This window comes from Ranitomeya imitator, chromosome 8 (genome assembly GCF_032444005.1).
Source record: "Ranitomeya imitator isolate aRanImi1 chromosome 8, aRanImi1.pri, whole genome shotgun sequence".
Lineage (NCBI taxonomy): Eukaryota > Metazoa > Chordata > Amphibia > Anura > Dendrobatidae > Ranitomeya > Ranitomeya imitator.
In genome coordinates, this window is record NC_091289.1 from 107,038,143 (window position 1) to 107,062,047 (window position 23,905).

The 23,905-nt window shown below is 44.2% G+C and overlaps 1 protein-coding gene across 1 annotated transcript in view; it reads left to right on the forward strand.

Annotated features, from left to right (window-relative positions):
• The window catches only part of TSEN15 (tRNA splicing endonuclease subunit 15), a 61,498-nt gene that overhangs the window by 4,715 nt on the left and 32,878 nt on the right, over nucleotides 1-23,905 (forward strand). Inside the window, exons 2-3 of the mRNA XM_069737261.1 lie at nucleotides 1,235-1,316; nucleotides 7,877-8,015. Of these exons, the coding sequence (XP_069593362.1) occupies nucleotides 1,235-1,316; nucleotides 7,877-8,015 (221 nt within the window). The remainder of the gene's footprint in view (nucleotides 1-1,234; nucleotides 1,317-7,876; nucleotides 8,016-23,905) is intronic.

Below are 23,905 nucleotides of genomic sequence, written 5' to 3' on the forward strand. Positions count from 1 at the left end.
ACGCAGCCCTGTACGCTGCTCTATACGCAGTTCTGTACGCAGTCCTGTACACTGCTCTATACGCAGCTCTTTACGCAGCCCTGTACGCTGCTCTATACGCAGTCCTGTACGCTGCTCTATACGCAGTCCTGTACGCTGCTCTATACGCAGTCCTGTACGCTGCTCTATACGCAGTCCTGTACGCTGCTCTATACGCAGTTCTGTACGCTGCCCTATACGCAGTTCTGTACGCTGCCCTATACGCAGTCCTGTACGCAGCTCTTTACGCAGCCCTGTACGCTGCTCTATACGCAGTCCTGTACGCTGCTCTATACGCAGTTCTGTACGCTGCTCTATACGCAGTTCTGTACGCTGCCCTATACGCAGTTCTGTACGCTGCCCTATACGCAGTTCTGTACGCTGCCCTATACGCAGTTCTGTACGCTGCCCTATACGCAGTCCTGTACGCAGCTCTTTACGCAGCCCTGTACGCAGCCCCGTACGCTGTCCTGTACGCAGCCCCGTACGCTGTCCTGTACGCAGCCCCGTATGGCAGCCCTGTCGTCCAGTCGTGATTGACCTGTACGCTGCCCTATACGCAGTCCTGTACGCTGCCCCGTACGCAGTCCCGTACACAGCTCTATACGCAGCCCCATATGGCAGCCCTGTCGTCTAGTCGTGATTGACCTGTAAGGGTCAGACATTCTATCGGCGTACAGATCCCATGAAGGGGCCGTGTGTCCCACTCCAGCTCCCGGCTCATCGCCTTATAACCCCTACGACCTAGGTCCGACAAGCATTGCGATCCACGGACCGGACGCAGCGCGCTATATAGGGGTGCACACGCTCTGGGACCCACTATTAATAATGCATCAGGGGTGTTGATGACCTCTCATTACAGGTAAAGGAGTCGTCCAGACTGTGCAACTGCAGGCTGCCAAGTTATATTCTCCGTCACCATGAGTGGTCGCGTCTACACAATGTTCATTCTTGTGGTCATGTGCGGACTGGACTCACTTGCAAAGATCGCAGCAAGTCAGCTTGTGGCCACAAGTATGGAAGTCTTACACATGGGGTCACATCGGGGAATCGTGACTGCAGACCACGTAGAGACCCGCCGCTGCGGCAGGCAGAGACCGTCGGACATCCTGACGGACATTGAGCCCTGGGGTCGTCTGCCTCTTCTGCTCCATATTGGTTCTTTGATTATCAGAGAAAAATAAAGGATTCATGTTATTGGAATTTTTTTTTGCAGTTCAAGGAGATGAAGATGATGGACGGGGCAGAAAGTACCCAAGTTTATACAGCATTTCTTGTGTACATGGATCTCCTAGAAGGTAACCTGTGTTGGCATTAAAGGGGTTTTCTAGGATGAAAGGACCCTGTCAGTTTCCCACCACCATGTATTTATTGATCCCTTCACATACTTCCTAACTTCCTAACAGGCCCTTTTACTGGCTTATTAATTTCATCATATGCCTAAAATTAGTTTAGAAGTGCAGTGGCACAGGCTTCTAAGTGGGTGATTAGTTGTGGGGTGTATTTTCCCCTGGACTAATAATCCCACTAATCACGTTTTCACACCCTTGTGTGCTTGAGTAATAAGTTTTGCAGGAGTTACATCACCACCAATTCTTTGCAGGTTTCTCCTTCCCTGGTCATGTTGAGTAAGCCAGGAATATGCACCCCGGCTCCATCAGCGCATTGCCAGGAAGGCAGCGGTGGCGCAGAACTCAGCCAGCCCTGAGATTTGCAGAGCCGGCAGTAACAGCGTCACCACTGCCTCCCTGGGCAGACGCACAGTGCTGACGGAGCCAGGGTGCATATACCCGGCTTACTGCCCATTGTAGGGAGGCAGAGAGCCAGAGGTAATGCCGCTCATGCAGATCATGGCACTCATTCCCACTGGGGAGGGATAATAATATTACTTGGAGGATTAGTCCAGGAAAAACAACACCGCCCGCAACTAGTCACCCGCTAATTACCATATTGCTACCGCAGATATAAAACTGAGTTTAAGTATATGTAAAAATGAATAAGCCACTGAAAGGAGCCTAATAGTAAGTACCGATGTCAATAAATACTTGGGGAAGCTGACCGGGTTTCCTGGGGCCTCCTCTCTTCGGCCTCTCTCAGTTGTCTGTGGTCATGGCTCCGATCTCAGATCACAATGCACGGACTGGCTGCATGTCTCTCAATTCCGAGTGTCACAGCCTCATAGAAATATATGAAGTTGTCACTTTTGGGGTCAGAAGACACGTGGCCACTCTGCATTGTGATCCATTATCGGAGCCATGATCACGGGCGTCTGAATGAGCCCTTCTTCTGGTTAAGGCAGGGTGTGACCACCCGAAGAGGAGACTGCTGGAGGATTGGTTGGTGAGTATGTGCTATGTAATTTATTACACCCCTCAAGCCTTCTGTGAGATAAGAGAAAAGGTGAAAAAAACCCTTTCCCTTCTTCACGGTCAGGGATTTCGGACAGTTTCACTTCTGGTAACATTTTGAAAAAAATCATCCCAAATCCCCAATATATTTTCTAGAATTGGGCACATAGTACATGGCTGTGTGTACTATGTGTGTCCCTACGTACAGTGTATTGTGTAGGTGACAACCATTTCACCTGTGACTTGCATCCACAGCTTCTTTCTGTCTCCGTATAGTAGCAACATACTTTTACATTTAGCTTATTAATTTTAAGACATTAGTCATTTAAAGGCATTTCCGACAGGCAAACTACGTTTTAATCAATAGATCTTGGAATAATAATAATTTCCACAATTGGATGTATTCAATTAAAATGTTCCTGTGCCAAGATAATCTTATACATGTGCTGATTCTTTCTTTGAAGTAAAATATTGATTAAAAACAGGCAGTGAAATGTTTTATTTTACAAAAGAATCAGCTATGATCCCGTGCTGTAATTTCTGTATTCTCTTTTGCTTCCTCCCCTGCCCAGGAGCTGTGTTATGATCAGACCATGTCCCTGTACGGTCAGACACGGCCATTACACAGTACACAGCAGGGGCACATTTATAAGAGTATCTCAGCACAGGAATATTTATTTAGACACAACCTATTGTGGAAATTATTATTATTCCAAGAGCTATTGATTAAAATATAGTTTGAGCGAAAACCCCTTTAACTCCTTCCCAACATGCACCGTACGTGTATAAAGCTGTGTTCCTGCAAAGCGCAATAGATGTACAGTTTCGCGATCGTGCAGGCTCACGCTAAGCGTCACCATGATCGGATGTGGGTGTCGGCTCTATGTGAGAGTTGACATCTTGCAGCAATGCCCATGATTGGTGCTAGCACCGATCAGGGGCATTTAACCTCTTATGCCACTGTGAATAGTGACGGCAACATCGAGGAGCATCACACATGGAGTGTGCTCCCTGTTCGCTTCCATCAGCACATATGCTGATGGTCTCCATGGTGACCCCCGGTCGAAAGATGGCTGCGGGGTCCTGCAGGGAAGGTGGCTTGTGAGCACCTGCTAAGGTCAGTAGCTAATACACCGCTTTCCCTGCCTGTCAGATGCTGCTCTAATGGTCTGCAGTGCAGAAGCATTGCAGAGTATCAGATCAGCGACCTGTCACTGTCCTATCCTGGGACAATGTAAATCCCCAAATAAAGAACAAAAAAAAATCCAATAAATACATCTATTTCTGTAAAACAAAAGAACACAATAAGGGTCTGTACACAAGTTGCGGATTTGGCTGCGAATCCGCAGCAGTTTTCCATGCATTGTACAGTACCATATAAACCTATGGAAAGCCAAATCTGCAGTACACATGCTGCGGAAAATACCGCACAGAAACGGTGCAGTTTATTTTCCGCAGCATGTCAATTCTTTGTGCGGATTCCGCACTGTTTTACACCTATTCCATAATAGGAATCCGCAGGTGTAAAAATGCAGGCGAAATCGGCACAAAAACTGCTGGTAAAAGGCAGGGTGTTTTTACCTGCGGATTCGGTAGAATCTGCAACGTGGGCACATACCCTAAGAGTACACATATTTGGTATCGCCGCATCCAGAATGACCCGACCTATAAAACTGCCCCACTAGATAACCCCTTAATTGAACACCGTAAAAAAAAAAAAAAAAAGGCAAGAATAAATAAAAAGTGAGGCAAAAAACTTGTTTCACCATCATACAGCCGAACAAATAGTGCAATAAAACACGATCAAAAAGAGAATAGTTTCTCTGAAAACATCATCTTGTCCCACAAAAAAAAACAAGCCATTATACAGCTCCATCAGCAGAAACATACAAAAGTTATAGCTCTTAGAATAAAGTGATGCAAAAATATTTTTTTTCTATAAAATATTTTTTGTGTAAAAGCGCCAAAACATAAAAAGGATATAAATGAGGTATCGCTGTAATCGTACTGACCCGAAGAATAAAACTGCCTTATCAATTTTACCATACGCGGAACGGTATACAAAAACAAAAAACAATTTCTGAATTGCTGGTTTTTGTTTATTCTACCTCCCAAAAATCGGAATAGAAAGTGATCAAAAAATGTTGTGTGCCCGAAAATGATGCCAATAAAAACAACAACTTTCCCCTTAAAAAACAAGTTCTTACATGACACTGTCAGCCAAAATATGGAAAAATTATAGCTGTCTAATTATGGCGATGCAAAAATTAGTTTTTGCAATAAAAAGTCTTTTAGTGTGTGACAGCAGCCAAACACAAAATTCTGGTATCGCTGTTCTCACACCGACCTGAAGAATAAAGTCGCCTAATCACTTATACCAGGCAAGGATTGGCGTAAAAATAAATAAAAACGATTCTTCACCTGCTGTTGATTGTTAATTCTGCCTCCCAAAGATCGCATTAAGGCTCGGCGCACATTTATCCTGCATTGAGCGCTTGCACCGGGGTTTTCGTGTAAATGTCTGAAATATGTGATTCAGACGAAACCTCTGGCGGAAGATTCCCTATAATGAGGCAGATGGAAGAACTGTGGATGCCATCCGACCTATGATCAGGCGGTGTCCATCTTTTTATGATTGCATAAAAGCCCGGTTGACCACAGTTTTGTGCACTTCTAAAAAGGACACCACTGAACGGACGTAGTCCAGAGTAAATCTGCTGCCTGAATATAGTGAATGGATCACTCGGGGGTTTCATCTGTCATGTCACTCTGAGATTTTGATGGAAACCTCAGTTAAGTGCTCGGTGTAGAGTGCCGGATAAATGTGATCATAAATGTTATGTAAGATGTTCCCAATCAATAAAAGCTTCAACTCAATCCACACAACAAAAGCAAGTCCCCATTCAGGTCCGTCATCTGTCAATGGAGGCATAGGGGCTTCCATGTTACTGGTAGCACAAAGGCTCTGGAATAGCGAAATGGCTCCTCACCCTCAAAGAAATTCAGCAAATGCCACCTTCCTTCTGAGCCCCAGTGTGCCTAATCCACATTTAACGCCCACATGTTTGGCATTTCTGTAATGATGAGAGCCCTCCTAATTTACAGGTGCGTGTCTCCAGAAACATGAGTTGGTCATAATGTACTGGTCACTACAACGGCAGTTTTCAATTTTCACTCTGCAACATCCGCTGCTGCCTGTTTCTGGAAAACACCCATGGAGTCAAAATCGTCACTACACCTGTAGATAAATTCTCAAAGGGGTATAATTTTCAAAATAGGGTAACTTGAGGTGGATTCTGCTTTTCTAGCACTTTGGTGTCCACAAAGTATTCTAGGAAAATCTCTCCAGGAGCCAAATAGCGCTACCTCCCTCCTAAGTATCGCCATATGGCTAAACAGTACTGTACAGCCACATATGGGGTGCTTCTACATTCAGTAGAAATTGTGGGACAAATTTTGATGCCATTTTACCTATTTCTTTTGTATGAAAATGTCAAATTTGGGGCTAACACAAACTTGATAAACTTGGTAAAAAAGTAAATTATATTTTCTTCACTGCCCAGTGGTATCAAAGTCTGTGTCACACCTGTGGTGTCAATATGATCACTGCACCCCTAGATTAACTCATTGAGAGGTGGAGTTTGTAAAATGAGGTCACTTATGGGGGGGGGGGAAGGTTCTGCCAATGAGACATTGCACCCTCAAACCAGTGCAGCAAAATCTACACTGTAATGTGGTAAAACAGAAGAAAATCCTGCTCAACGAACTTGTGAACAAACTTCTTTCTTTATTCACATTGATGTCGCATATGTAACTTACAACGCTGATGCTGTTTTATCCTCTTCTGAGCACTTTTGGTGAATAAAAAAAGAAGTTTGTTCACCTGTTTTGTGATTGCTGTACGCCTTGACACGTTTCCTGTGCTCCGAACACCTAAGGATGTCTATTACTGTCTGGGCTTATTTCTGTTTCAACTGTAATATGGTGCCCTTTCCTTCTGAGCCGTGCCTCAAAAGCAGTTTTCGACCACATTTGGGGTATCCGTGTACACTGGAAAGATTGCACAACAAATTGTATAGTGCACTTTATCCTGTTGCCCTCATGAAAATGCAAAACTTGATGCCAAAAATAATTTTTGTAGGAAAAATTTGATTTTGTTTTTGTTTGTTATGGCTTAACGTTCTAAACCTCTGTGAAGCACCTGGAGGTTCAAGTTGCTCACCACACATCTTGATAAGTTCTCTGAGGGATCAAGTTTCCAAAATGGTGTCACTTGTGGGGGATTTCTACTGTTTAGGCACTTCAGGGGATCTCCAGACACGACATGGCATCTGCTAATTCCAGCAAATTTTTCATTAAAAAAAATCAAATGGCGCTCCTTCCCTTCCGAGCCCTGCTGTACGCCCAAACAGTGGTTTTCCTCCCTCATATGGGGTACCGGTGTATTCAGGAGAAATCGCACAACAAAACGTTTGGTCCATTTTCCCCTGTTGTTCTTGTGAAAGTAAAACAAATTAGGTCTATAGGAAATTTTTGAAAAAAAGGAAAATGTTTATTTTTTCCTCCCACATTCCATTAATTGCTGTGAAGCACCCGAAGGGTTAATAATCTTGAATGCGGTTTTGGGCACCTTGAGGGGTGCAGTTTTTAGAATAGTGTTACTTTTGAGTACTTTCTGCCATATAGGCCCCTCAAAGTCCCTTCAAATGTGAGGTGGAGCCTAAAATTATAATGGTTCTCTAACTTTTGTTGTAAAAATGAGAAATCGCTGCTCAACTTTTAACCCTTATACAAGTAACTTCCTAACAAAAAATAATGTTTCAAAAATTGTGCTGATGTAAAGTAGACATGTGGGAAATGGTATTTATTAACTATTTTGGGTGACCTAACTCTGCATTAAGGGCATAAAAATGAAAACTTTGAAAATCGTAAAATTTTCTACATTTTTCACAGATTTCTGATTTTTTTTTTCACAAATAAACGCAAGTTATATCGAAGAAATGTACCCACCATAATAAAGTACAATATGTCATGAGAAATCATTCTCAGAATGACGGAGATCCCCGTTGAAGCGTTCCAGAGTTATTACCTTATAATGTGGCAATGGTCAGAATTGAAAAAACTGGCCCGGTCAGGAAAGTGAAAACGGGCTTGAGGGTGAAAGGGTTAAGTTGCTCATAATTGGGGCCCAGTTATCCGTTGGTCAGGTGCGGAGTGTCAGCCTGTCACACACAGTACCAGAAGAGAGGTAATGGCGGCCTGCGATGCCTCTTGCTCAAGAGCCGCCTGACACACATGTACCGCTCTGACAGAAAACATGTCCTGTGTGTTGTAGTGAGGCCAGCTACACCTTGACTTCCTTCCTCCTCAGAAATGTATTACAGGGAGGGATTCTGGATCCATCCTACTTTTTGCTCCGTAAATTGTATATTTTCTACCACTTGGCTATGAGCTCTTGTGTTGCTTACTTGCACCATCTTTTACTTGTACACCTTTTTATTTTTTTGTAGTAAGGAACTGGAACGACGTGCAGATCCTGAGCTCACCAGAACTTCATCTCATTTACCTGTGTGGGAAAGAAAAAGATGACGACAGTGCTCCTCAGGTCATAATCCCCACACCAGTCAGCACGCCGTGCAGCCATGGCAGGTACGCTGTCTAGCTACAAAGCTATCATTGTGCCTAAGGTCCCGCTCAGTACTTAGTCAGTATTTTATTACTTTGTTCCTCACCTGGTTTTAACTTACAATCAGAGGACAAGTATAATAGAAACACGTCACTACTTCTGTATTTATTATTATTATTTATTATTATAGTGCCATTTATTCCATGGCGCTTTACATGTGAGGAGGGGTATACATAATAAAAACAGATACAATAATCTTGAACAATACAAGTCACAACTGGTACAGGTGGAGAGAGGACCCTGCCCGCGAGGGCTCACAATTTATCACCCATTTCTGGTTTTGGCTCACACATACTGATGTAAAATACTGACCAAATACTGATGGTGTGAATGTGGCCTTATTACTGAAGACATATTGTACGTAGAACCAGTATTTCATCAGATGATGATATTGGCTATCTATGTCAGAGGAACACTTGTTATGGTTCGTTAGCTGTGGTGAAATGTTTAATGCTTTCTCTATAGTAGGATTATTACGTGCATTTGCACTTTCATAAGGGCAATAGCGACTGCAACCATTAAAGTACCACTCCATTTTTTTTAAATTATTTCACCATCGGCTAGGTATCAGTAATGTATGTTCCTCCATTTGTAGTAAACTACTTACTGTCCAGCATCGTCTGCTGTTCGGTATTTTTAACACCTAACATTCGATTTACATCCAGTTGGAATGCGATTTTTTTTTTTTTTTTTTTTTTTTTTTTTTATAAACCCCTCTCTGACCTTAGACGTACTATCCCGTCGAGGTGACCTGGGCCTATCTGACCGTTGATGGGATAGTACGTCATAGCGATCGGCCGCGCTCACGGGGGGAGCGCGGCCTATCACGGCCGGGTGTCAGTTGACTATCACAGCTGACATCCGGCACTATGTGCCAGGAGCGGTCACGGACTGCCCCCGGCACATTAACCCCCGCCACACTGCAATCAAACATGATCGCAGTGTTTCGGCGGTATAGGGAAGTATCGCACAGGGTGGGGGCTCACTGCGTGCTTCCCTGAGAACCCCGGAGCAACGCGATGTGATCGCATTGCTCCGAGGGTCTCTTACCTCCTCCTCCCTGCAGCACGCCCGGATCCAAAATGACCGCGGCATCTGGGTCCTGCAAGGAGGTGGCTTCACAGCGCCTGCTCAAAGCAGGCGCCGGGAAGCCTACAGGAGTGCACGTCATTACCCCCTGGGGCAATGTTATAGTTTAAAAAAATATATACCGTATTTTTCTGACCATAAGACGCACTTTTTTTCCTCCAAATTTGGGAGGAAAGTGTGGGTGCGTCTTATGGTACGGATGTAGCATGTGGGGAGGGCGGCAGCAGTGAGTGGGATCACACTGTTATCCCACTTCAGGATGTCCTGGCTGCCCAGAATCAGTGCTGGGGAAACCATGTGGTCCCAATGATTAAGTGCAGTGAATATTCATTAGCTACTCCCCGCCCACCTATCAGCTGAGCAGTGAGCTGGGACAGGCAAATGAATACTGCACTTAAGCAAGGACACACATGGCTTCCCCAGCGCTGATTCCTGCAGCAGCTAGGGAGATCTGTGTGTCCGGGGGAGAGGAGGCAGCAGCAGCAGGGTCCGGGGGAGAGGAGATCGCTGTACCTTCCTGGGCTGGAGCTGAGTGCTGTGCAGTGTGCACAAGGAGGACCTGTGATGATGTCAGAAGTGGGCGGGCTGGAGCATCACATGGCAGCACAGAGCCCTCCCTCTTCTTGACATCATCACAGGTCCTTCAGACTCCAACACTAGAATCTGCTGGCTTCCATTACCTGTGCTGTGGAAAGGCAACAAGAGGGAGGGCTCTGTGTGCAGTCATGGGATGCTTTTACCTCACCACAGTGTGGCTGGCTGCCACAATTAAGAAGTTAGTCTTTCCAAAACACAATAAAGCACTCTGCCACTTCTTTAGTGAACTATAACTCCCAGCATGTCATAGGATCTGCAGGACATGCTGGGAGTTATAGTTCTCCCACTGGATTTTAAAGCAGCACTCCAGTGTTATTTTGCAGTGCTGGAGTGGTGCTTTAAATATAAGCACTGTGCCCCCATTCTTATACTCACCCTCCAGCATCTTCATATAGTACTGTACAGACACCACACTGGTCCCGCAGCTTCCAACATAATAACATACTATTATATGTGGTGTTATTATATATAATAGTATGTTATTAAATATTTTACCACATTTTTTTTGCTTCAAATATTTTTTTCCCTATTTTCCACCTCTAAAACCTGGGTGCGCTTTATAGTCCGGTGCGTCTTATAGTCCGAAGAATACGGTATATATATTCACGTGTAAAAAAAAAATGTTCCTATAAATACATTTCTTTATCTTAGAAAAAAAACAATAAAAGTACACATATTTAGTATCGCCACGTCCGTAACGACCCGACCTATAAAACTGTCCCACTGGTTAACCCCTTCAGTGAACATCGTAAAAAAAAAAAGGCAAAAAACAACGCTTTATTATCATACCGCCGGACAAAAAGTGGAATAACACGTGATCAAAAAGACGGATATAAATAACCATGGTACCGCTGAAAACGGCACCTTGTCCCGCAAAAAACGAGCCACCATACAGCATCATCAGTGAAAAAATAAAAAAGTTATAGTCCTCAGAATAAAGCGATGCAAAAATAATTATTTTTTCTATAAAATAGTTTTTATCGCCAAAACATAAAAAAAGATATAAATGAGGTATCGCTGTACTCGTACTGACCTGAAGAATAAAACTGCTTTATCCATTTTACCAAATGCGGAACGCTATAAATGCCTCCCCCAAAAGAAATTCATGAATAGCTGGTTTTTGGTCATTCTGCCTCACAAAAATCGAAATAAAAAGCGATCAAAAAATGTCACGTGCCCGAAAATGTTACCAATAAAAACGACAACTCGTCCCGCAAAAAACAAGACCTCACATGACTCTGTGGACCAAAATATGGAAAAATTATAGCTCTCAAAATGTGGTAACGCAAAAAATATTTTTTGCAATAAAAAGCATCTTTTAGTGTGTGACAGCTGCCAATCATAAAAATCTGCTAAAAAACCCGCTATAAAAGTAAATCAAACCCCCCTTCATCACCCCTTAGTTAGGGAAAAATTAAAAAAATGTATTTATTTCCATTTTCCCGTTAGGGTCAGGGATAGGGTTCTAGGGTTAAGGCTACAGTTAGGGCTGGGGCTAAAGTTAGGGTTTGGATTGCATTTATGGTTGGGATTAGGGTTAGGGGTGTGTCAAGGTTAGGGCAAGGGTTAGGGTTACCGTTGGGATTAGGGTTAGGGATGTGTTTGGATTAGGGTTTCAGTTATATTTGGGGGGTTTCCACTGTTTTGGCACATCAGGGGCTCTCCAAACGCGACATGGCGTCCGATCTCAATTTCAGCCAATTCTGCGTTGAAAAAGTAAAACAGTGCTCCTTCCCTTCCGAGCTCTGCCATGCGCTCAAACGGTGGTTCCCTCCCACATATGGGGTATCAGCGTACTCGGGACACATTGGACAACAACTTTTGGGGTCCAATTTCTCCTGTTACCCTTGAGAAAATACAAAACTGGGGGCTAAAAAATCTTTTTTTCCACAAAAATTATTTTTTATTTTCACGGCTCTGCGTTATAAACTGTAGTGAAACACTTGTGGGTTCAAAGCTCTCACAACACATCTAGATGAGTTCCTTAGGGGGTCTACTTTCCAAAATGGTGTCACTTGTGGGGGTTTTCAATGTTTAGGCACATCAGTGGCTCTCTAAACGCAACATGGCGTCCGATCTCAATTCCAGTCAATTTTGCATTGAAAAGTCAAATGGCGCTCCTTCCTTTCCGAGCTCTGCCATGCGCCCAAACAGTGTTTTACCCTCACATATGGGGTATCAGCGTACTCACTCAAACATATATATATCATAGGGAAAAGAGTATAAATCATAATTTGTATGCCCTAACATTAAAAATACTTTTATTGTTAAAACCAAGGCAAACTACCATAACCAAAAACACAACAAAAAAGTGCTCAGACACAAAAACCCAAAAACTAAAGGGGAACACTAGACACCCTAGCTAAAGCCTCTATATTAACCCCTACCTGTCTGTGGAGGTTGGCACCCTAGGGGGGAACGTTATGGCGCCCCCACTCCACGATGGCTGACCCTAAAGGCCCTGATAAACCCTATCACCGCTAGTGAGACCCTCTACCCACAAACTAGAGGATCCTCTATCACTAAACAGAGGGCTGCCTGTGCTAAGGAAAAGCTAGGTCCCCAGAAAGTATAAAAACAATGTATGAACACATAGGTGCGTATTGATTGGAACGCCAGATAATGTCGCACTGTGAGAGAAAACTTTATGTATCGACCTGAGTGACCAATATATCACTTAATAGAAATCCCATATAGTACATCAAGAGTCACCAAATCACCTATACATTTCACCTACATACATATAGTATAGGATAATTTTAATGTTTGACCAGATACATGCGTCATTAAATGTATTGCAGGATATATCGCATTTGACTAAATAGATGCATCATTAGTCTATACCCCCTGCGAACCTATCTGGTGCTGGTAACACTTTGCATGGAAGCCAAGATAAATGGGATACATAAACACTTATCTCAAGATGTGTCAGTGGTAGTTCTCAATCCGCCCTTATTTTTAGCGCCTCAACGCGTTTCGCCCATTAAGGCTCTTCAGGAGGCCCGATGCAGAGATGATATGTGTCATATCTGATGTTAAGCAATCTGCCCAGTAAACCATACCTGCTTTTGTAGTCCCCGCCACCTTCCTCATACAGGAGGCTCCTCCTTTCCATATCCTGTAGCGTCCTAAGCCGTCAGCTGCGCATGTCCGCCCCCAAATACAGACTTCACCAAAGGCGCCTCCATACAATCCCTAGCTGGCGCCCTACACGTGTCACTGCGCATGCTTATCCTGGAACGCACGCTAACCGCTACCATCAGCCCTCCGGCGACGCCGATCAATGACCGCTTCCGGTCCCAGGACTACGTTGCCGGTGGAGTGAGGTGAATGCGACTGCGCATGTCGCTCCTACAAAATGTTGCCTCGGCAATGATGCACAGCAGGGAGCGGCTAAGTGGAGTGAGGTGGATGTGACTGCGCATGTCGCTCCTACACAATGTTGCCTCGGCAACAATGCACAGCGGGGAGCGGCTAAGTGGAGCAGACTGGGTATGTCTCCTCCACAATAGGTTGCCCCGGCAACCATACACAACGAGGAGCGGCCGACAGACACCCACCGTTCATGATCCCATAAAGGACACAGGGGAACGGCGGATAAGAGCGCCTAAGCGCTAAGTCTGCATACTATCAGACCGCCCCCTTCATGTTGCTAAGCAGCTACAAGCGCTACCAGATCAGTATCTCTGCTATAATTCCTCTTATCGAGAACCCGATCCGATCCCCAGAGCCATTGGACCAGTTATGGGCTATTTTTCAGCACACAAAGATACATCCCACGCCCTAGCTCATTACAGGTGACCCTGTCGGGGTGACTGTCTATAGCAGAGTATATATGACCAATGATTTAAACCGCACCACATATTAAATTTGCTTTACTCATAATATTAGATGGAATACATAGGCATTATACGTGTACCATATCAGCGCATTTCACAGAGGATGCCCCACAACTCTAGGGCAGCAGCCACTGGGTTATCAGCCTTAGCATAGACTCAGTACAAATGGCCAGACTTATTAGTATACCACCAGCTCATCACTATGTCCGTGTCTACATCCACCTTTGTATCTCATGGGAGGCAGTAGCATGTAAGTCACCCAAAAGTACGTTCCCGATATTTCAACAGATATGAGGTACAGTATTCTTATAGGGAGTCTGAGAACTATGTCAGAGGCCAAAACGTTTAGTCCTGACTAGAATTATAGTCATAAAGGGATATCTAATACAGTTTAAACTTCCTCATATCTAGCACTAATATGATATAGAGCCCCTACACCAAATTAATGGAGGTTAAACCAAAAGGTAGAGTGAGATGGCAAGTACACAAAGCAGGCATATATGGATATATTCAGGGACAATACCCTTATTGATATGTCTTGGTAAATCCATGTAATTCCCCAGAAAACAGGGAATCCATCAAGATCCTGGTACAGCTAAAGTAACTCAAAAGAAGACCAAGATTCAAAATCTACTCGCATTTAGGTGGGTGAAAAATGTGTTAGAAATTATAAAAAGCATGCATATGATATCTGTTCATTGAGACCCTTTGGTTCCAGAGACTCCAACCTAAAGATCCACTCACATTCTCGTTGGAGGATCATTCTGTCATGATTACCCCCTCTTGGATTTACCTTTACCACCTCTATGATCATAAATCTCACATGCGTTGGATCCCCACCGTGGCAGTTGTGCATATGTTTGGCCAGCGGGGTGTCTCTTTTATTACGGATATCACCCATATGCTCCCCCACTCTCCTCCTGAACTCCCTCTTGGTCTTTCCCACATAATCTCTCGGACAGGAGCAGGATGCCAAATATACCACACCTTCTGTTTTACAATTGGAAAATTCACGCTGGTAAAAAGTTTTGCCTGTGGTGGAACTTTGGAAGCTTTTACAGGGTCTCATCCATTTACATAGGCTGCAGTCTCCACACTTGAAGAAACCGCACGGTCTCCTATCCAACCATGTGTCCCTTGGCTTCGGTCTCTGGTACTGGCTATGGACCAGCATGTCCCTGATGGATTTGCCCTTTCTAAAAGTAATATTGGGACGCTCTCCCACTAGGTCCCTAAGGTCCATATCAAATCTAAGCACATCCCAATGCCTAGAGAAGATCTTCCTAATCTCCTGATGTTGAGTATCAAATGTGCCAATGATCCTCAGAATGTTATCCGGATCCTCTCTTGTGTGTTTCTGCAGAAGAGCTTGTCTGTCTGCCATCTTCGCAACATCATAAGCTCTATTCAGAACATGCCTAGGGTATCCCTTCTCATTAAATCTATTATACATGTCCCCTGCCTGGCTTTTGAACATGTTGTACCTAGAGCAATTCCTCCTCAATCTGAGGAATTGACCCTTAGGGATCCCCCTTCTAAGGGAGGCCGGGTGGTGGCTCTGCCAATGCAACAGGCTGTTAGTACTCGTCGGTTTCCTATAAATACTGGTGGCAATCCCCCCATTTGCTTCCTTTACAATTTTTAGGTCCAAGAATGCCAATTCCTTGTCCGTAATCTCAGAAGTAAACCTCAGACCTACGTCATTCACGTTTAGATATTCCATGAATTCTCCAAATCCCTCCTTGGAACCAGTCCACACCAAAAAAACGTCATCAATATACCTATACCAAATAGATATATACTCGTCCCACCATCTATCGTCACCCCCAAACACTATGGTCCCCTCCCACCAGCCCAGGAACATATTTGCATACGACGGGGCACAGGGACACCCCATCGCAGTGCCCCTGAGCTGGTGGAAGTGTTTACCATCAAAACTGAATGCATTATGGGTAAGGATATATTTAAGTATTCTGAGCACAAACTCATTGTGCTCCCAACACGTAACTGACCTCTGTTGCAAAAAATATCTCACGGTCATTGATCGGCATCACCGGAGGGCTGATGGTAGCGGTTAGCGTGCGTTCCAGGATAAGCATGCGCAGTGACACGTGTAGGGCGCCAGCTAGGGATTGTATGGAGGCGCCTTTGGTGAAGTCTGTATTTGGGGGGCGTATAACATAGAAGTCTAGCACTCAACTTCAGTAACCGTAGAAACGATTTTTATTGGTAGCACAAGAAACGTTTCAGTCCCTTGGGACTTTCATCAGTCACGTGCCTATGAAGGCCAATAGGGTCAGTAGGAGTAAACTGAAAAAATGTCGCTGACTATGGCGCATAGGTAAAACGCCCTAGTAGCATAGATACAAGGCTTGAGAGCACAGGAAATATGGTAGGGAATGATCACCTATCGGGTAGAACACCCGCAATGCTGAGGATGCTGGATGGGGAGGGGAAGACGAACCACCTCTAGACACGGCGTGACTTGCGGTGGACGCCGTGTCTAGAGGTGGTTCGTCTTCCCCTCCCCATCCAGCATCCTCAGCATTGCGGGTGTTCTACCCGATAGGTGATCATTCCCTACCATATTTCCTGTGCTCTCAAGCCTTGTATCTATGCTACTAGGGCGTTTTACCTATGCGCCATAGTCAGCGACATTTTTTCAGTTTACTCCTACTGATCCTATTGGCCTTCATAGGCATGTGACTGATGAAAGTCCCAAGGGACTGAAACGTTTCTTGTGCTACCAATAAAAATAGTTTCTACGGTTACTGAAGTTGAGTGCTAGACTTCTATGTTATATGTATATTGATGGTTTGGGAACCTAAGTCTTAGCACCAGTTTTGTAGCAGTGCACACGGTGTTTTCTCTCTATGTATTTGGGGGCGGACATGCGCAGCTGACAGCTTAGGACGCTACAGGATATGGAAAGGAGGAGCCTCCTGTATGAGGAAGGTGGCGAGGACTACAAAAGCAGGTATGGTTTACTGGGCAGATTGCTTAACATCAGATATGACACATATCATCTCTGCATCGGGCCTCCTGAAGAGCCTTAATGGGCGAAATGCGTTGAGGCGCTAAAAATAAGGGCGGATTGAGAACTACCACTGACACATCTTGAGATAAGTGTGTATGTATCCCATTTATCTTGGCTTCCATGCAAAGTGTTACCAGCACCAGATAGGTTCGCAGGGGGTATAGACTAATGATGCATCTATTTAGTCAAATGCGATATATCCTGCAATACATTTAATGACGCATGTATCTGGTCAAACATTAAAATTATCCTATACTATATGTATGTAGGTGAAATGTATAGGTGATTTGGTGACTCTTGATGTACTATATGGGATTTCTATTAAGTGATATATTGGTCACTCAGGTCGATACATAAAGTTTTCTCTCACAGTGCGACATTATCTGGCGTTCCAATCAATACGCACCTATGTGTTCATACATTGTTTTTATACTTTCTGGGGACCTAGCTTTTCCTTAGCACAGGCAGCCCTCTGTTTAGTGATAGAGGATCCTCTAGTTTGTGGGTAGAGGGTCTCACTAGCGGTGATAGGGTTTATCAGGGCCTTTAGGGTCAGCCATCGTGGAGCGGGGGCGCCATAACGTTCCCCCCTAGGGTGCCAACCTCCGCAGACAGGTAGGGGTTAATATAGAGGCTTTAGCTAGGGTGTCTAGTGTTCCCCTTTAGTTTTTGGGTTTTTGTGTTTGAGCACTTTTTTGTTGTGTTTTTGGTTATGGTAGTTTGCCTTGGTTTTAACAATAAAAGTATTTTTAATGTTAGGGCATACAAATTATGATTTATACTCTTTTCCCTATGATATATATATGTTTAAGTAAGTACTAATACGTTCCAAGCTTGGTATGGCGGGTTTCTTAGCTGGACCTGGTAATTCGGATCTATGGTTGGAGGACGCCAACCAGGCATTTAGTGTAGGGGGCACACAGGACATAGGCACAGGTCCTCTTGCTTTGAAAAATCTGTTCAATGAAGTATATGGTGGCTATAAAGGGTATATAAAATCTTGGTGGGAGATTAGGGCATTGGAAAATTATCTAAAAAATCGTATTGTCCCTAGGGGATTGAGGATCAATATTTCCCCCTCACAAAGGATAGTATCACCTGAGCTTTTGAATATTTGGTTCAAAGAGTCTGTGGAGTCCTCCATTAGATTCATGCAAATTCTCTTAGCCGAGGAGAAAAAAGTTTTTGAGAAAGCCACTAGTCAGCTGAATCAACTTATTGAGCTGGTTCTTAAGTGCAAATCAGACCCGGACTTTAATAGAAGGGAGGGGTTGCTACAGACCTCAGTTGAGAGATATCAGGCACTATTAAAGGAGAGGAAACACCTACAATTTCAAAGGGACTTAAAAGACTTCAACGAGAATCAGATCTTCACCCCTCAGGCAGAAAAACCGTCGGAAGCATCTTCCTCAGACATAGACACATCTGATACGGAGAAGTCTGATCATATAGGGAGTGGAACACCGTTTTTTAGGGGTCATCAGACAAAACAGAGATGGCAGGGGGGGAAGGGGAAAATCTGGAAAGAAGGGAAGAGGTGCATACAGAAGCGGTTTGGGCACTATGACTCCGTTTCTAGCAGTAAATCCAGCACAAGCTCAACCATCTGCGGCCTCCTCCTCATCATCCTCTGCCTCTTTTTTGGAGCGGAGTGCGAAAGCAGGTTACCAACTCAGAACCCGGTTCAATTGAACAGGGGCCAGATTATAAACCTGTCCTCGCACACACTCTCAAGAGAAGAATATGGTGTACTCCAGAGAGGCCTGAATTTCGTCCCAACGAACAACTTTAATTGCTTTGAGTGGGTAAAACACCTCAACCTATTCTGTAGGAAATTAAAATGGCAAAAATTCTTTAAGCATAAGACCCGTGAGGAATGCCATGATCTAGGACTCGATGAGGAAGATTCTGAAGGGTATGAAGCCCTATGTGGCCTGCTTCAGGAGAATAACAGGGCTCCTGAGGAAGGAAAAGGTCCATTTACTTCCTTAAGAAACAAAAGTGTGAGAATGCCGCCACAGGGGGATACGGGGAACATTGATCTATTCTCGTTACTGGTAGAAAGGGACCTCAAGAAACTTGGAAAGAAGGATTGGTACACTGAGGATAACCTTACGCAGAGTGAAAGGGGGGCATTGGATACCCTGAGGAAAAATGACCAACTTATTATAAAACCCTCAGATAAAGGGGGAAATCTAGTCCTCATGGATCATCTCGAGTATCGCACCATGTGCACCACAATCCTGCAGGATAGGACAACATATGAGGTTCTTGAGAGTAACCCACTTGAGGCCTTTAGGAGCGAGTTGAGGATCATTCTGGAGGAAGCCATATCCCTTAAACTGATTTCACAAAGTGAATTTGACTTTATGTTGCCAAAGTGTCCCTTGGTGGCGACATTCTATACACTCCCCAAGGTACACAAGGGGTGCCACCCCCTTAGAGGACGTCCTATCGTCTCGGGGGTGGACTCCCTGACACAGAACTGTGGAATATATGTTGATCAGATTCTCCGTCCCTTCGGCACCTCCATCCCGTCCTATCTGAGGGATACATCAGATCTGTTACTTAAACTAGAAGGTATGCATTTGGGGCGAGATGCGTGGTTAGCTTCTATAGACATCGAAGCACTTTACAGTAGCATTCCGCATCAAGCAGGGTTAGAAGGGGTGAGATATTTTTTGCAACAGAGGTCAGTTACGTGTTGGGAGCACAATGAGTTTGTGCTCAGAATACTTAAATATATCCTTACCCATAATGCATTCAGTTTTGATGGTAAACACTTCCACCAGCTCAGGGGCACTGCGATGGGGTGTCCCTGTGCCCCGTCGTATGCAAATATGTTCCTGGGCTGGTGGGAGGGGACCATAGTGTTTGGGGGTGACGATAGATGGTGGGACGAGTATATATCTATTTGGTATAGGTATATTGATGACGTTTTTTTGGTGTGGACTGGTTCCAAGGAGGGATTTGGAGAATTCATGGAATATCTAAACGTGAATGATGTAGGTCTGAGGTTTACTTCTGAGATTACGGACAAGGAATTGGCATTCTTGGACCTAAAAATTGTAAAGGAAGCAAATGGGGGGATTGCCACCAGTATTTATAGGAAACCGACGAGTACCAACAGCCTGTTGCATTGGCAGAGCCACCACCCGGCCTCCCTTAGAAGGGGGATCCCTAAGGGTCAATTCCTCAGATTGAGGAGGAATTGCTCTAGGTACAACATGTTCAAAAGCCAGGCAGGGGACATGTATAATCGATTTAATGAGAAGGGATACCCTAGGCATGTTCTGAATAGAGCTTATGATGTTGCGAAGATGGCAGACAGACAAGCTCTTCTGCAGAAACACACAAGAGAGGATCCGGATAACATTCTGAGGATCATTGGCACATTTGATACTCAACATCAGGAGATTAGGAAGATCTTCTCTAGGCATTGGGATGTGCTTAGATTTGATATGGACCTTAGGGACCTAGTGGGAGAGCGTCCCAATATTACTTTTAGAAAGGGCAAATCCATCAGGGACATGCTGGTCCATAGCCAGTACCAGAGACCGAAGCCAAGGGACACATGGTTGGATAGGAGACCGTGCGGTTTCTTCAAGTGTGGAGACTGCAGCCTATGTAAATGGATGAGACCCTGTAAAAGCTTCCAAAGTTCCACCACAGGCAAAACTTTTTACCAGCGTGAATTTTCCAATTGTAAAACAGAAGGTGTGGTATATTTGGCATCCTGCTCCTGTCCGAGAGATTATGTGGGAAAGACCAAGAGGGAGTTCAGGAGGAGAGTGGGGGAGCATATGGGTGATATCCGTAATAAAAGAGACACCCCGCTGGCCAAACATATGCACAACTGCCACGGTGGGGATCCAACGCATGTGAGATTTATGATCATAGAGGTGGTAAAGGTAAATCCAAGAGGGGGTAATCATGACAGAATGATCCTCCAACGAGAATGTGAGTGGATCTTTAGGTTGGAGTCTCTGGAACCAAAGGGTCTCAATGAACAGATATCATATGCATGCTTTTTATAATTTCTAACACATTTTTCACCCACCTAAATGCGAGTAGATTTTGAATCTTGGTCTGCTTTTGAGTTACTTTAGCTGTACCAGGATCTTGATGGATTCCCTGTTTTCTGGGGAATTACATGGATTTACCAAGACATATCAATAAGGGTATTGTCCCTGAATATATCCATATATGCCTGCTTTGTGTACTTGCCATCTCACTCTACCTTTTGGTTTAACCTCCATTAATTTGGTGTAGGGGCTCTATATCATATTAGTGCTAGATATGAGGAAGTTTAAACTGTATTAGATATCCCTTTATGACTATAATTCTAGTCAGGACTAAACGTTTTGGCCTCTGACATAGTTCTCAGACTCCCTATAAGAATACTGTACCTCATATCTGTTGAAATATCGGGAACGTACTTTTGGGTGACTTACATGCTACTGCCTCCCATGAGATACAAAGGTGGATGTAGACACGGACATAGTGATGAGCTGGTGGTATACTAATAAGTCTGGCCATTTGTACTGAGTCTATGCTAAGGCTGATAACCCAGTGGCTGCTGCCCTAGAGTTGTGGGGCATCCTCTGTGAAATGCGCTGATATGGTACACGTATAATGCCTATGTATTCCATCTAATATTATGAGTAAAGCAAATTTAATATGTGGTGCGGTTTAAATCATTGGTCATATATACTCTGCTATAGACAGTCACCCCGACAGGGTCACCTGTAATGAGCTAGGGCGTGGGATGTATCTTTGTGTGCTGAAAAATAGCCCATAACTGGTCCAATGGCTCTGGGGATCGGATCGGGTTCTCGATAAGAGGAATTATAGCAGAGATACTGATCTGGTAGCGCTTGTAGCTGCTTAGCAACATGAAGGGGGCGGTCTGATAGTATGCAGACTTAGCGCTTAGGCGCTCTTATCCGCCGTTCCCCTGTGTCCTTTATGGGATCATGAACGGTGGGTGTCTGTCGGCCGCTCCTCGTTGTGTATGGTTGCCGGGGCAACCTATTGTGGAGGAGACATACCCAGTCTGCTCCACTTAGCCGCTCCCCGCTGTGCATTGTTGCCGAGGCAACATTGTGTAGGAGCGACATGCGCAGTCACATCCACCTCACTCCACTTAGCCGCTCCCTGCTGTGCATCATTGCCGAGGCAACATTTTGTAGGAGCGACATGCGCAGTCGCATTCACCTCACTCCACCGGCAACGTAGTCCTGGGACCGGAAGCGGTCATTGATCGGCGTCGCCGGAGGGCTGATGGTAGCGGTTAGCGTGCGTTCCAGGATAAGCATGCGCAGTGACACGTGTAGGGCGCCAGCTAGGGATTGTATGGAGGCGCCTTTGGTGAAGTCTGTATTTGGGGGCGGACATGCGCAGCTGACGGCTTAGGACGCTACAGGATATGGAAAGGAGGAGCCTCCTGTATGAGGAAGGTGGCGGGGACTACAAAAGCAGGTATGGTTTACTGGGCAGATTGCTTAACATCAGATATGACACATATCATCTCTGCATCGGGCCTCCTGAAGAGCCTTAATGGGCGAAACGCGTTGAGGCGCTAAAAATAAGGGCGGATTGAGAACTACCACTGACACATCTTGAGATAAGTGTTTATGTATCCCATTTATCTTGGCTTCCATGCAAAGTGTTACCAGCACCAGATAGGTTCGCAGGGGGTATAGACTAATGATGCATCTATTTAGTCAAATGCGATATATCCTGCAATACATTTAATGACGCATGTATCTGGTCAAACATTAAAATTATCCTATACTATATGTATGTAGGTGAAATGTATAGGTGATTTGGTGACTCTTGATGTACTATATGGGATTTCTATTAAGTGATATATTGGTCACTCAGGTCGATACATAAAGTTTTCTCTCACAGTGCGACATTATCTGGCGTTCCAATCAATACGCACCTATGTGTTCATACATTGTTTTTATACTTTCTGGGGACCTAGCTTTTCCTTAGCACAGGCAGCCCTCTGTTTAGTGATAGAGGATCCTCTAGTTTGTGGGTAGAGGGTCTCACTAGCGGTGATAGGGTTTATCAGGGCCTTTAGGGTCAGCCATCGTGGAGCGGGGGCGCAATAACGTTCCCCCCTAGGGTGCCAACCTCCGCAGACAGGTAGGGGTTAATATAGAGGCTTTAGCTAGGGTGTCTAGTGTTCCCCTTTTAGTTTTTGAGTTTGAGCACTTTTTTGTTGTGTTTTTGGTTATGGTAGTTTGCCTTGGTTTTAACAATAAAAGTATTTTTAATGTTAGGGCATACAAATTATGATTTATGTATCAGCGTACTCAGAACAAATTGCACAACAACTTTTGGGGTCCAATTTCTTCTCTTACCCTTGGGAAAATAAAAATTGGGGGGAAAAGGTCATTTTTGTGAAAAAATATGATTTATTTTTACTGCTCTGCATTATAAACTTCTGTGAAGCACTTAATGGGTCAAAGTGCTCACCACGCATCTAGATAAGTTCCTTAGGGGGTCTACTTTCCAAAATGGTGTCATTTGTGGGGGGGTTTCAATGTTTAGGCACATCAGGGGCTCTCCAAACGCAACATGGCGCCCCATCTCAATTCCAGTCAATTTTGCATTGAAAAGTCAAATGGCGCTCCTTCCTTTCCGAGCTCTGCCATGCGCCCAAACAGTGTTTTACCCCCACATATGGGGTATCGGTGTACTCAGGACAAATTGTACAACAACTTTTGGGGTCCATTTTCTCCTGTTACCCTTGGTAAAATAAAACAGGCGCTGAAGTAAAGTTTTTTTGTGAAAAAAAGTTAATTGTTCATTTTTATTTAAACATTCCAAAAATTCCTGTGAAGCACCAGAAGGGTTAATAAACTTCTTCAATGTGGTTTTGAGCACCTTGAGGGGTGCAGTGTCTAGAATGGTGTCACACTTGGCTATTTTCTTTCATATAGACCCCTCAAAATGACTTAAAATAAGATGTGATCCCTAAAAAAAAAAAAAAAAAAAAAAAAAAAAAGTGTTGTAAAAATGAGAAATTGCTGGTCAACTTTTAACCCTTATAACTCCCTAACAAAAAAAAAATTTTGGTTCCAAAATTGTGCTGATGTAAAGTAGACATGTGGGAAATGTTACTTATTAAGTATCTTGTGTGACATATCTCTGTGATTTAATTGCATAAAAATTCAAAGTTGGAAAATTGCTAAATTTTCAACATTTTCGCCAAATTTCCATTTTTTTCACAAATAAACGCAGGAATATCAAATAAATGTTACCACTATCATGAAGT